This window comes from Manis javanica, chromosome 14 (assembly GCF_040802235.1).
Source record: "Manis javanica isolate MJ-LG chromosome 14, MJ_LKY, whole genome shotgun sequence".
In the NCBI taxonomy this organism is placed as follows: Eukaryota; Metazoa; Chordata; class Mammalia; order Pholidota; family Manidae; genus Manis; species Manis javanica.
Genome location: NC_133169.1, coordinates 93,010,220 through 93,023,920, shown reverse-complemented (window position 1 = coordinate 93,023,920; position 13,701 = coordinate 93,010,220). Strand labels below are relative to the sequence as shown.

General features: G+C 44.5%; 1 protein-coding gene and 1 long non-coding RNA gene across 2 annotated transcripts in view; both read right to left on the bottom strand.

Annotated features, from left to right (window-relative positions):
* LOC140846240 (uncharacterized) overlaps window positions 1-13,701 on the bottom strand; it is a 161,258-nt gene that overhangs the window by 113,892 nt on the left and 33,665 nt on the right. The gene's annotated exons all lie outside the window — the stretch shown is intronic.
* SCGB3A2 (secretoglobin family 3A member 2) lies at window positions 6,321-9,658 on the bottom strand. The gene is made up of 3 exons (XM_017640717.3): window positions 9,491-9,658; window positions 6,853-7,055; window positions 6,321-6,462 (listed from the first exon to the last, which is right to left on the bottom strand). Exons 1-3 carry the CDS (start codon window positions 9,543-9,545, stop codon window positions 6,439-6,441), a joined length of 282 nt encoding a protein of 93 aa, XP_017496206.1. The 5' UTR covers window positions 9,546-9,658; the 3' UTR covers window positions 6,321-6,438.

Here is a 13,701-nt window from a genome sequence, read left to right as displayed (position 1 = left end):
TTTTTGTTTTTATGAGAGGGAGGCAAACTTACTATCTAGTATGTATTCACTGACAAAATGTTTTCTTCCAAATTCCACTTCAAAAATTATGAAAGTAGAATATGCTCAGCCTAAGGTGGGAGGTGAGGGGGCAAGTGGAAAAATGTATATATTTTTCAAAGTTAACCATCTCCCCAAATCAGCCCTGGAATACTGATCCCATTCTTCCTGCCCCTGTGAACAAATCTAAACATACACACGAAGGTAGAGCGAGTGTTTTGTGTGCACTTCACTCCATAGCTTGCCTTTCTTATTTAAGAACATCTCATGGTATTTACTTCAGGTAAATAATACAGGTCTTTAATAAGCTACTTGATAGCTGGTAAATTAAGATATCATAATCTCCCTGTTGATAGACATTCATAATTCATAGTTTTTATTTTTTCAGCTCTTCAAAGGATGCTGCAATAAACATCCTTATATATATAATCCTGTGCACTATGTTTTTACTTCTTTATAAAACATTTGCATGCTCATAGGCATGGTCAGGATTTCATTCTTAGCTCCAAGAACAATGGAAAGCCACAAAAGTGTTAAGCATGAGAATGAAAACAATCACTGTTGCCCCTTTGTTAAGATCACTTGGCTGCTGGGCAGACCATACTGAGGGGTCCAGAGAAGCAGCAGGAAGCCCACTAAGAAGCTCTCGCAAGAGATGAGGGGCACTCGATGTGGGAGAGTCAGTGAAGACGGACTGAGAGACCGCCGAGCGGCACGGGGCTTGGTGACGACTGGGATGTGCTCTGCCGGGAAAAGGAAGTATGAGAAATGATTCCCAAGCTCTGACTAATACAACTGGACGTGCAGTGGGGCCACTCGAAGAGACGGGGAATGCTGGACACAAAACTGCCTGTGACTCTCCAGGACTCTTGGGAATGAAACGGTGCCCGTTACCACGACACCAGTACCGTCTTATCTCTATCCGTCTAGCCTCATCTCACATCCTCTGTTCTCTGCTCACAGGGCTTCAGTCGCATAAAACTCTTTCAGTTCTTTGAGGAAGCTAAGTTCTCCTTGTCCTCAGGATATATGCACTTTCAGGAACTTCTTTCCAGAGCATTTTTTGGCTGAGATGGGTTCTCAAAATAAAATAGGGAACCTCTTGTTACTGTTACCATTCTTAAAATCCTATTCTTTTCCTTTATTGTTCTTAAACGATTTGTAATTATCTGCTTACCTATGTTTACTTGCACAGTTTATGTGCCTTTCTTTACACTGAGAAATCTGTGGGGGTGTGGGCCATGTCGCTCTGTTTATCCCTGTGTGCTCGATTTCTAGCAAAGACATTGCAATCAATAATTAGTCACCATTCATTGAATTTAAAAATATATGTAGAATACAATAGATGGCCAATAACTATTACTATTAATGATAGTAATCATATTAATTGTTATTATCTAATCAAGAAACATTCTCTTATTTGATAAAGATATACCTGGGCCGAGGCAGAGGGAAAAAAAAAGCACTTTAAAAGATGCGTGAAATGAAGCCAGACATAGTTACTAGAAAGGAGGATACTCACATAATTTTCATTGAGTTGTGTTGCCAAGGGAAAATTTTAATACCACTGAAGGAGCTGGTAGTATTTCTTCTTATTTTTATCTTGACTATATTCTTGAATAAAATTTAAGAACATCTGTCTTTCTGGATGTTGCTAAAAACCTGAGTGCCCCCCTACTGTCTTTAATCTGTTTCAACAATCTGAGAACTTCTCAACTGGTGCTTTTCTAAAATTAAATACATAAATAAATAAATGTTACTGATTTCTCTGTTGGTATTACCTGACTCAAACACAGAGGCCTTAATTCACAGGCTTAGGTCACTTATTGCCTGTCTTAAATCACGGAAGTTACGTGATTCATACACTGCCTATCCTGACCCTCCAACACACAGCAGAAAGGGATGTATTGCTTTCTTGGGCAGAATAATCACACCCTTAGCATTGTCTGGAGTCTCCGATCCCATTTTAGAGAAGGGAACTTTGGGCACCTCAGTCATGTCGATTCCAACTGCTTTCTCCAACAGAAATTTGTTAGTAGCTACCTACCGAAGTTTTAAACGTTTCTTCTCCACTTCCAAGATTTTTCTGAAGAGGGATGTACAAAACAAAGGCCAATATATTGATGTTTTACTCCAGCACTCTTTATGATAAGAAAGAAATTACCACTAGAAATGATTTAAATATTTGCATAGATGACAGTCTAAATGAAGTATGATTCCCTCTTTATGCATATATTCATGTTTTTAAATGTGCAGAAAATGTCTTAATACATAAAACTGTTAATAGTGGTTTCCTCTAGTCTGTGGGATTTACGGATGAAAGGAATGAAAGTTATGTAATTACTATATATCAAATTAGGTAAATTTTATACATTATATATTTCTATATTCTATTTATCTTCACGATCGTTTTTAAATAAGTATTTTATTTTGATATAATCATAGATTCACATGCAGTCGTAAGAAATAATACAGAGATCAGCATATCTCTACCAAATTTCCCCTAATGGCAGCACCTTGCACAACTATAGTACAATTCAAATCCAGCATGCTGACAATGTCACAGACAAGATAGAAAACACTTCCAGTTCCCACGAGGACCTCTTATGCAGCCCTCAGGTAGCACATTCACTTCCCTCTTACTCCCACCCATCCCATAAGACCTCTGGAAATCACCAATTTGTTTTCCATTCTATAGCTGTGTCATTTAGAGAATGTTATATAAATGGACTTATACAGTATTTAGCTTTATGAGAATGGCTCTTGTTCACTTAGCATAATTCCCTGAAGATGCATCCAACTCATTGATGTGCCAATAGCTCATTCGTTTTTATTGCTGGAAGTATCCCATCCTATAGATGTACAACAGTTTGTTTAAGCATTCATCCGTTGAAGGACAACTGGGTTGTCTGCAGGTTTGGGTTATCACAAATAAAACTGCTATGAACATTTGTGTACAGGTTTTTGCATAAACATGTTTCATGTCCTGAATAAATGCCCAGGAGTACAATTGGTGAGTCATATGGTAGTGGCACATTTAGTTTTTCAACAAAGCCTCAAGCCATTTTTCCGGAGTAGATGTACTATTTTACATTCACACTAGCATGCATTAGTGAGCCAATTTTTCTGCATCCTCACCAGCTTGTGGTGGTGTGACTTTCATAGTACATTTCATCAACGATGTCTACCATCATGTTGACCATCAGCCTCTGCCTAGCTTCCCAAACACAGCCTGAGCTCAGCTTCCATCTTGACCCACTCACTCTCTTTGATGCATCCCCAACATCCTGCCATACGGCATCTATTTCTCAGAGTTTGGTAGCATGGGACTCTATCCTCAGTTCCCTCCACATGGCAGTCTCAAGGGCATAAAGAATCATCCTTCTCAGATATGCAAGCACACCGAGCTGGGGGAAAGAGCAGCGAGCAGATTAATGGCACAAATGATGGGAGAGGACGGAAGGGCCCACCTGACAAGACAGAACTCGACAGAAGCAAAGCCACCCTCACGATGGACACAAACCCAACACTGACCGCTTTTAGGTTCTGGGCTATGTGCCGAGGGTACCGACATAAATAAGGCCAGATCCCTATTCGTTTGAGTTCAGAGTCTAAAGAGACTTTGAAATAAGTATGCAAATAAATATGTCTAAATCTGTGTTATGAATATGTCTATTGGTTAAAAAATTGTATCTGACTTTTTTTAAAAATTACCATTGAAAAGCTATTGAGGAGTCTGAAGCTGGGGAATGATTCTTATATCTTAAGAAACCACTTTTTCTGCTGTCTGGTTGGTGGATTAGGGGTCCATCCTTGGAAATACAGAGGCCATTTGGGAGAGTAACACAGACGTCTGGTGAGAAATGACAAGATTTGGGAAGAGCAAATGATAATGAAAATGTGATCATCAAAGTAGTATGACAGTGAAAAACTGTATATGATATTTATAACAAACAGGACTTTCATACCAATCAGGAAGTAAGGCTGAAGTATTGAGGATGATTCCCAAGCTTATGCACCAAGCAAGCAGGAACATAGTTGTGCTGTTTACTGAGATACGAAATTAGAACATAGGAACATGTTTTGAAAAGAAATGAGTCCAGGTGGGGGTCTGCTGAGCGGAACATAAACAAGGGCCTCTATGGGTGTCTTACAGGTAACTGAGACTGTTCTCCTCGAAGAAGGGATATAGGCTGTAGCTAGAGACTCTACGGGCAGTCACGGGAGCGCATGTGGTCCCCCCAGGAAGGTAAAGTGCAAAGAGGAGAATCAGGTTTAGAATCTTTGGAGGCATGAACATTCAGGGGCAGTGAGGTTAATAAGGGCCACATAAAGAAACTGAAAAAGAATGGTCAAATAGTAGTAAGAAAACTAGAGGTAGGAGGGTAACCCATTCAGCAGAAAATTTCAAGTAGAACGGAGGTGTATCCTATAGTCATTACTTTGAAGTAGTTAAGTAATATGGTAAATCACATTATGTTAACCCATTTTTGACACCCTCCCTTTCTGTAAGAGAATTATATGTCCCGCTCCTAAATAAGTCAGGTACCGTCACATGACTTGCTTTGGTCAATGAAACAGGAAGTTTTCAAAGTTGGCCTATGGTTCACTAAGTTCTCGTTTTTCCATGTGCCGTGATAATTAGAAATGCTCAAGACAGAAGTGCTCAGGTCACAGAATCACACAACATGGGGAGGGCTGTACCCAGCCCGCGACAGCTATGTAGGATCAGAACAAATTGAAATGTTGTGGATGTGAGCCCCTGAGATTTGGGGTTATTTAATACTGTAGTTGGGCAATCTAGTCCATTCTTACAGACTCGAGTAAAACGAGGAAGGAAAACAGGTATCACAAAGTGCAACAATTTTTTGTTGTAAAGAAAGTTGCGGGCAAGAAATTGCAGGAAATCAAGGTAACCTTCACAGAGAAGATGGCAGCTAACATCGTCTTAGAAGGCAACCAGGAAACAGAAACTACACTGATGCTTGGGACGGAAGGAATGCAACACGCAGAAGGGACTCGACAGATGACGCAAGAACCAAGAAGTCAAATCGGTGAGGGGGCAGCAACCTAGAAACTGGCACCAGCAGGAAGCCACGACCAAGCTCTGCTGGAGAGGAAACCAGAGGAGCTGATATGACCAGAGCCGGGGACTAGAGGTGCCTGGCAAAGGGGGGGCTGCCGCGGGCTCGCCGGCAGGATGAGGGGCCCCGGGCGCGGCGCAGGCCCTCCCAGAGACCTCCGCAGACCGGGAGCCAGGGGGGCCCCGCCCCAGCGTTCCTCGTCTCCCACCTCCCAGCTTCTGCCTGGCCCTCCCAGGGGCAGAACCCAACCGAAAGGTCAACTGACTTGGGGACCTGAGGAGGGCAACCCGCAGGGCGGCATCCTGCCCCGTCTCCTCCCTCCACTGGCAGCCACGGGGGTGCGTGTGATGCCCCAAAGAAGGCAAAGAGAAAAGGAATCCAATGGGAATCTGTGGCGGCATCAGCACAGAGCGGAGCAGGGGAATGGACCCCGGGGCAAACGGTCCCAAGAATGGCACAAGACCGGGTCTGAAGGCAGACATTTTAGGTGGGAACAAACTTGATTTTTCATTAAGGTGTAAAAGCATCAGCAGCGAACAGATTTAGTTACCTTCTCAGCATGACTTGGACCAGAGCACGCGGGAAGGAAGGAACACTGGTGAGACAGACATGCTCGCAAAGGCCAGATTCTGAAGGGTCTTGTGCATCATGCTAAGGGGTTTGAAATATATTCTGTAGTCGGTCATATACAACCAGAACTATGTCTTGGAAAGATGATTCTGGCATCGCTATAGATAACAGCATTGGGCAAAGGAAAGGATCGTTCGGAGTCCACGCGCTCAAGGAGGATGTAGTGAAGACTAACTAGGCGGAAGGGTCTGTAAAGCTATGGCGTTGCCCTGTATAACCACAAACATAACAGAAACTCAAATCCTAGGGATGGAGACTCCAAACCAATGAGGTTTGTAAGGCCCTGTGCTTGTCAGACAATCTTTTGAAAATTCTTTTTGTTTTATGTTTAAAATTTTCTTTAGCAATACGATAATAGCAGTGTGAGGGTTCTAGAAACACTGTCAGATAAAGAAAATGTAGATGCTTAACTTAGAGATAAGGAGAAGGGAAGGAATGATTACATCTTATTGAAAACGTGGCACACTTTGATACCAGGCTCTCTAGAGTTTATGACCCAAGCGAAAATTTATCTGGTTAGTCCCTTCTGAATAGAGCCCCCAGAAATAAAAATAGGACAGACGGAAATCTATTCATTGCTTTATTCATTCTGTTCAAGGCTACCCACGTCCTAGGACGGAATGAGTGTCAGCCAGGGCGGAGGAGAGGCCGTCCCCCTTGCGGCCCACGCCTGCTTCACCTGCCGTCACACCAAATGTGACAGGGCCTCCTGAAAGGCAGAAGAATGAGAAGAAACTTAAGAGTAGCTTACATGCAATCAGCACGTTTCCAAAAGGAGTCGGTAGCCTATGTAGCCACCACTTACTGCTGGGAGACAGAGGCTCAGAGTGATCAAGTCCCACAGAGAGTCACAGAGCTGGGAAACGGCAAAGCCGTACCTAGAACACGGGTCTCTCTCCTTCAAAAATGCCTTTTGGAAATGCAGATAGTGCACTTGCCATGAGATTCCAGGACATGCAAACTTTATAGGAATGCAGGCGATAAGGGGCAGATACATGCTCACCAGGGAAACAGGGTGGGGGGAGTGGGCTGGGGTGGGAGGTGTTCAGTGTGATTAGGCCCTGCCCTTCTGCAAATGAGCCCCACAAGCTGTAGTTACCAGCAGTTTCTTTACGGCCTCAGAGGCCTCCGGTCCCAACTCATCCACACACTTCCTCAGTCCTTCTACAAGGTGCTCAACAGAAATGCCCAGGGTTTTCAGAAGAAGCTTTAATGGATCCATGATTGGGAGAATGTTGTCCAGAGGTAAAGGTAAGGCATTGTTGACAGGAAGTGGTAATCTGTTGAAAATGAAGGCAGCAGCTGCAGAGCAAAGGAGAAACCAAGTGAGACAGACATGCCCAGCTCTGCAGCCTCACCACCTTCCCATCTATTGGCGGCTCCGTGCCAGGGCCATGCATCTCGGTTTCCCTTTAAAACTGCCTCAGGGCCTTTGCACCTGCTGCTCCACCTCCCTAGAACTTTCTTTCCTCAGATAGATACGTCTTTCTTCCTCACATTACTTGGTGTCTGTTCAAATGCTGCCCCCTCAGAGAGGTATTTAAAATAGCACCGCCTGTCCCCTCTATCCTCTTAAATCTTTTCTTACCATTCCATAAAATATTAAATATTTACTTATTTACTTTGCCTTCATCTTCTCACTGGAATGCAGTCTCCATGAGAACCAGGAATTCATGTTTTATTCACTGTCCATATGCATAGAACAGACCCCGGCATGTAGTAAGCAAGCAGTCAATAGATAGTGGTGTTAACTGAATAGGGGTGTCAGTTCACATCAGTTCACATGGTCGTGTCCAGAGCCCACGTCTGTGAGGCCGAAGAGTAAATGCCATGTTACATCTCCACTTGGGACATGCACGGACCCGATGTTAGCCCAGGAAACTGCTCCCAAACAATTCAGGCCAATGCTGCAAAAATAATCAACACCAACTCTATGCCAGCTGGTGCAGATATGTAGGCGAATGGTACAAGAACACTCCATTCAAAGGGCTCACACAGTCTAGGGGGCAACACGGATCTGCGTATGCCACCGTGCATCTCGTGCCATGCAATCATGGACAAAGCTCTGTGGAAGCGTAAGAGAAGGGATGGCAAATTGTGATGTGGGAGAGCAACATCCCAGAGAAGATGCTGCAGGAGCCATGTCTCGGGGCAGAGGGTGGGATCACAGGCAAACAAGGGGAGTCGAGTTCTAACAAAATTAACAAAGGCACAGACACGTGAAGAGAGAGGTGTGCACACAGGACGGGAGCCTTCCTCCCAGGGCGGGTGGGGTGTGGGTCCCCCCGGGGGCATGTGGAGGGGGTAAGGCAGGTGAGGCAGGAAGACCTAAGCGACGTCAGATTTTTCAGGGTCTTGATGCCACATGAAAGAGTTTCAGATTTCTTCCCCAAGGGCAATGGTGAGTTGTCAAGGCTTTTATATGGACCAATAGCATTTTAGGTTTTTGACTTTAGAAATGTAACTTATACACAGAAGGTGAATTGGAGGGAAATTGTAAAGAATGGGACAAATACCATACATATTTTTACAAAATATGTGTAGATAAACACACACATGCATGAGCAAACATGTAAGAACACATATCGTTCTGCTGGCTAAGACCCTGCCATAGTTCATTTTCCTTTGGAATCCTTTTTATTTCCCCATTCAAATCATAAAAATGGAGCCTGTGCACACCTTTCCTTCGTCTTCTACCCCCCTTTTGCCTGTCAAAATTCTCCCCCCAGAGAAGGAGTATTTATTTCCTTCCACCTCTATCTATGGCTATTTGCTCCTGGACACAGAAGAACAACAATATAGCCAAAATTGGTGAAATTACAAATTGGTCTAAAAACTCAGTAAAAACTACGAGCCAAAGTTGCCAGTGTGGGTGTGGGTAGCACCCGGTTTCTCATGATCCATCTTCCTGCTTCTTATTTGAAACCCTTTGGTGAATGTCTTCTCTGTGGGCACTTACATATCCCCAAGAGAAGACGATCAAAGCTTTGTGTTCGCTCGATGAATAGTGGCCATCAGGATGCATTTTGCAGATGCTCCCAAACAGATCTACCTGCACGCAGTTAAAAGTGGCTCCTCCTGCCGTTGTCCTTCAAAATCCTGGCCTAGAAACTGGACTGCTCACCTCTCACTACTCCCACAGAGCTCCATCTGAATACGGTGTTGCGCATTGCAGAAGTTCAGTACTTATGGTGACTTCCTCCTAGAGAAGTCACATCTCACTTGCCAGACTATAAGAACCTTGAAAACAGTATTCATGTCTGGTTCATGTCTGAATCTTCCAATACTTATCCAGGGCCCAACAAATTGTAGCCATTCAACAAATCTCTATTGATTGTGTGAACAGATAAATGGAGCTATGTTTCAGGGAACCAATCAGGCAACTGATTAGAGATGATGGAAAGAAAATAGGAAAAAAGCTCAAAGGAAGAAGTTGCAAAATGAGATTTTGACTCATGATTATAAGGAAACTACGGCAACCAGTGTTCAACAATGAAATGTGCATTGTTCATCTTCAGTGGGAGTTGGCTGACTTCTTACGTTGGAATCATTACAGACAATACTTGTATTGGGTTGGAGTCAGGTGTGGCTGGTGTTTGCTCTACCTGAAATCCCTTCCAACACCATCACCCCATAGTTCTCAAACTCCCTCAACCATATTCCACTGAGAGCCTAGGCTTACTAGTTATGATCCTATTAACAGAAAAGTAGAGAAATGTATGTTCTAGGCCACTTACCAGAGTAACTGCAAATGCTGATGGTCACCAGCAGGAACACAGTGACCAGCTTCATAACAGGTTATCTGTGATTGTTACTTGGAGTTTAAAATTAAAGTGGAAAACCCAGTAAATCCACTGAGCCAGTGATTCCACTTGCTGTGCCAAGTGACAGCTGCTTTTGCACACCCACATATTTATACACTACCCACCAAAGACCTGAATTGCAGTCGTAGCCACTTGACTCGCCCCTGTGAATAAGAGCCTGAAGGTCATGTTTCTTCATTAAACAAACTGGAGGGTTTTCCGCTTTCCCTCATGTTCCCATGAGAAATGAAGCCCTAATTTGCAGCATTCTCAAGGACCTCTTGCATAAGCCCTGCACAGAGACCCTGGTGGGAGGCCGAGAGATCTGAGAGTCCTTCTATTACAAGGACACTGAGAAGGGGGGAAGATTTTATACTGGGATTAAAAGGAGTTTTAATCTGCTGCTTTCCTCTGGCTTTCTGTTCATTTGAAGTTTGGAGAATTACTCTAACTGATGAACTACCCAGTTGTAGAAGCAATCTGGAAGTCCCGTCAGCCCTGGCATAATACAGATTTAGTCACATTTAATACCACATTTCTCTAACGTTTATTTCTGCCAACCTATCCCCACTCACATGGCTCCTACAGTAAGTAAGATCTTCCACGTTTTTTATGGTCTCCCAGCTATTTTTGAGAATCCCCAGCATGTGCTTTCTCTTGCTTTCATAAAAAATAATAGGCTCAGGATCTAAAGTCAGAATGTGTTTTTAAAAATCTGGGATTCAATATTTACTGTTTGTATAATCGTGGAATAGACATTTTTGTCTATAGCATTGATCTCTTCATCTAAAACATGGATATTCACAACGGATGGTCCCGAAAGTATGTGACTGTGAGGAAAAAAATATATATTCCAAGACCCCATCCACATAGCAATTTAAGTCAACAGAAAATGTACTTCAGAACCGTTGTGGCAGTCCAATCCCATGCAATCATGCGAAAGAAATACTGCGCCAGCCTCTGAGGCAACCTGCTGGGGAGGCTGCCTTTCCGGGGCAAGGACTCAGCCATTGGCTCCAGAACGACCTTAATTTTACGCACCAGTCCTGGAGGTCTTTGGGGCACCCGATGCCTTATATGCAAGGGAAAGAGAAAGAAAGAGCCCTGAAGAGAAAAAACAGGGATCAGGGCTCAGGCTGGTCCCGGTCCCATGCCAGGGCTCCCTGGCTGCACGGTACTGCTCGCCTCAGCCACCAACAAGGGACTGAGCACCCTCTGAGGAAGGTACCGCTCGCCAAAGCATGGGCCCCGTGAGGTGCCAGGCCAAGAGTTGCGGCCCCACTTGAGGGTGTGGTATGGCTATGAGGATTTAGTAAAATTATGCAATCAGAGGACATAACTTCACCAAAGCAAAATTAATAGTTAATAAATATCACCTGTTATTCATTCCTGTAAGTTACTGAGTTGTAACTGCCGTTTCTCTGCTTCTCTGAGACTGTATTAGCGGCACACAGAGATCACGAACCGCCGCCATGCATACCGGTCTCGCCTCTTCTACCGCCTTCCCTGCCAGTGGCTGCTTCTGCTTCTCGGGGTATCACCGCCTAGCTGGGGATGCTCACGTGCCAAACCCTCCAAGGGCCAAGTCGTGTGGTGAAGTGCCGGGGAGTTGATGCCATCCTCATTTTTTACGTCATGACCCCTTCGTGGGGTACTAGCCAGTGCTGTCCTCACCCTGCCTGCCATTTGCCAGCTTCTGTCCCGGCCCTTCCCCTCCCCTGCTCTTTACCATAGGTAGTTGAGTCTTGCAAACTGTGGTTTCCAGACCTCTTTGCCAACTGTGGTCAGGTCTGGCTGAGGGAAGGCACTGGTAGAAGCTTGGTAGGGGAGAAAGGGGGAAGCCAGGGCATTTCTCCCTCTCTCTGTTTGAGGAACTGTCTTGGGCAGTGACTCATCTCGTCCACGGCTTCAGTTCCGCATTTTCTAATCTCAGGGTTGACACCTCCCTGTTTGGTTCTTTAACTGCATTTCTAGCACCTTGTAAATTATCCTCCAAGTTAGATTCTTTCTTTTTGATCACCTGGTATGGTTTTTATTTTCTGGTTGGATTTGGACTAATATAGCAACTTAAAATACTATAGAGCTTTTGGTAAAAACAGATCTTTCTATTTTTAAATACAGGCCTCTCTCTTGCAAGAGCCCCAGAAGAGTGCGCAAGGTGCAGGGCCAAGACACCTCCAAGGGAAGTGAGCGTCGCGCGTGCAACCAGCTCTGCAGTGTCTGGTGCTGTTTGGACTTGTCTGCCGGCCCCCCAGGGTGAGTTCTTTCCCAGGAAGTTCCTCAGACCCTATCTAGTGGTCTTCCAAGCTCCTGCAGTCTTGGCTGAAACCTAGAAGCAGACATGGATGACTTAGACTAAAGTCTAGAACCTGCTCCACACAAAACACGCACATACTCACAAGCATGAACACATGTCCACGTATTTAACCATAATATGTGCATATTCACACACAAATCACACATATGTATCAAACACTACGGTTTCACTCATGTATTCAGCCAGTGTTTTTTGAGCATCTACAGTGTGCCAAGCAGTGTCAGGAACTAGAACTGGAGCAGTGAACCAATCGAGCGACTGTCTTGCCTTCCTGCACTTGACAGTGTAATGGATAAACAGACAAACAGGTAAACAGACAGAAGACCCAGTGGTGAGGGCTATGGGAAGCACGGGCTGGGAGAGGGGACGGGTGGGCGCGGGTCACAGAGTCAGAGCGTCAGACTCGGGGACAGATCTGGGCTTGGCTGGTTCCATGCTCCCTATGTTCTCAGCCACTGTATTAATCATGTCTTTTTACTCCGTGTTTTGGGGCTTTGACATCTTGGGGCCTTGCTGACCCTGGAGGGCCTGCCCCTCCCAGGACTAGCTGATTCCTAGAAATAGCCAACAATTCACCTGGAAATGTACCTTTCATATGGAAACCCTCCAATCTAGAGCCCACACTGCTAACCACCTCCTTTATGGAGCTCTCATACCCTGGCCCCCTATATCCCTGCCCTACTCAACCCACAGCCAGGAGCCAGACAACTAGGAACGCCCTTACATGCCAGACCTGCTGAAATAATTCCAACCAGCCATTCCCAAACCTGCTTACCCTGTCTCTTCCATCCCTTCCCACAGAAACAACATGTAAGGTTCTTGCGCACACACCCCCACTCTCCCACATCCCTGCGAACCCAGTACTTCCCTGTGCCCCTACCCCTTGTGGTAGGGCCACAGGGATATGTGAGTATAAAAAACTACATTTTCAATGGCAATCATCTCTTGATCTATTGGTGTGAAAAACAACAAAACCTGTATTTTAAAAGTGGCACCTAAGCCTTTTCCTGTGCCTACAGGCATGCAATGGCACCATCTTCCCTGGCAGCATAACTGCACCGGTGTCTTCTTTTCCGGGACTAATGGGAGACATCTTGAGGGGGTTTCCTTGTCATGTTTGGATTGTTAACACAGAGCCTTGTATACTTGATAATATCACTAGGGACAAGTAACCAGTGCCAGGCACTACAGTTTGCATGTGGTATTCATTTCAAGTTTTGAAAAACCCCCAAAGGTAAGCACTTTTATTCAATTTTATAAATGAGAGGTCTGGAGCCAGAAGCAATGAATTAATTGCCACGGTCACTTAGATAATAAATAACACAGCCAGAATTTGAGCCCTTGCTTTTCTGATTTGTATTTCTTTACCTTGAAACACTTAACTAACATGCATTTTCAGTAATCATTGGCTAAATTAATTCTTGGAGAGAAATTAAATGAAAAGGAAATGTATGCCAATGTTTCTAAATTTGTTTTGGACAAGTTTTTTGAATGGATTTTTTTGCGGAGATTAAATTTATAACTGGGAATAGAAATTCAGTCAACCATTCAACGATTACTTATTGAGCACGGCTGGTGTCCTCGGGCCTGTGGCAGATTCTGGGAGCACAGCAGGACTCCTGCCCCACATGCATTATATTAGGGGAACCTGCTAGAAGCAAGTCAGGATGCCTCTTCTCTGTAAGAGGAATGACAGCTGTAAAGAAGCCATTGAATGTAGATATGACACTGGTAAGAGAAAAGAAAAGGCCCAGCCTGAGATTTCACCTCAAACTCTCCCTTCCAGCTGAAAAGGGGGCAGCCACGACAAAGTCCGTGCTGGAAATGT

What these genes read in the sequence shown, in the direction of transcription:
- SCGB3A2 (XM_017640717.3), bottom strand. Translation starts at nt 9,545, where the DNA reads ATGAAGCTGGTCACTGTGTTCCTGCTGGTGACCATCAGCATTTGCAGT. An exon ending in CAGCATTTGCAGTTACTCTG is followed by an intron (nt 7,056 to 9,490) that starts GTAAGTGGCCTA and finishes TTTGCTCTGCAG; the next exon opens with CTGCTGCCTTCATTTTCAAC. An exon ending in AGGCCGTAAAGAAACTGCTG is followed by an intron (nt 6,463 to 6,852) that starts GTAACTACAGCT and finishes TCTGCCTTTCAG; the next exon opens with GAGGCCCTGTCACATTTGGT.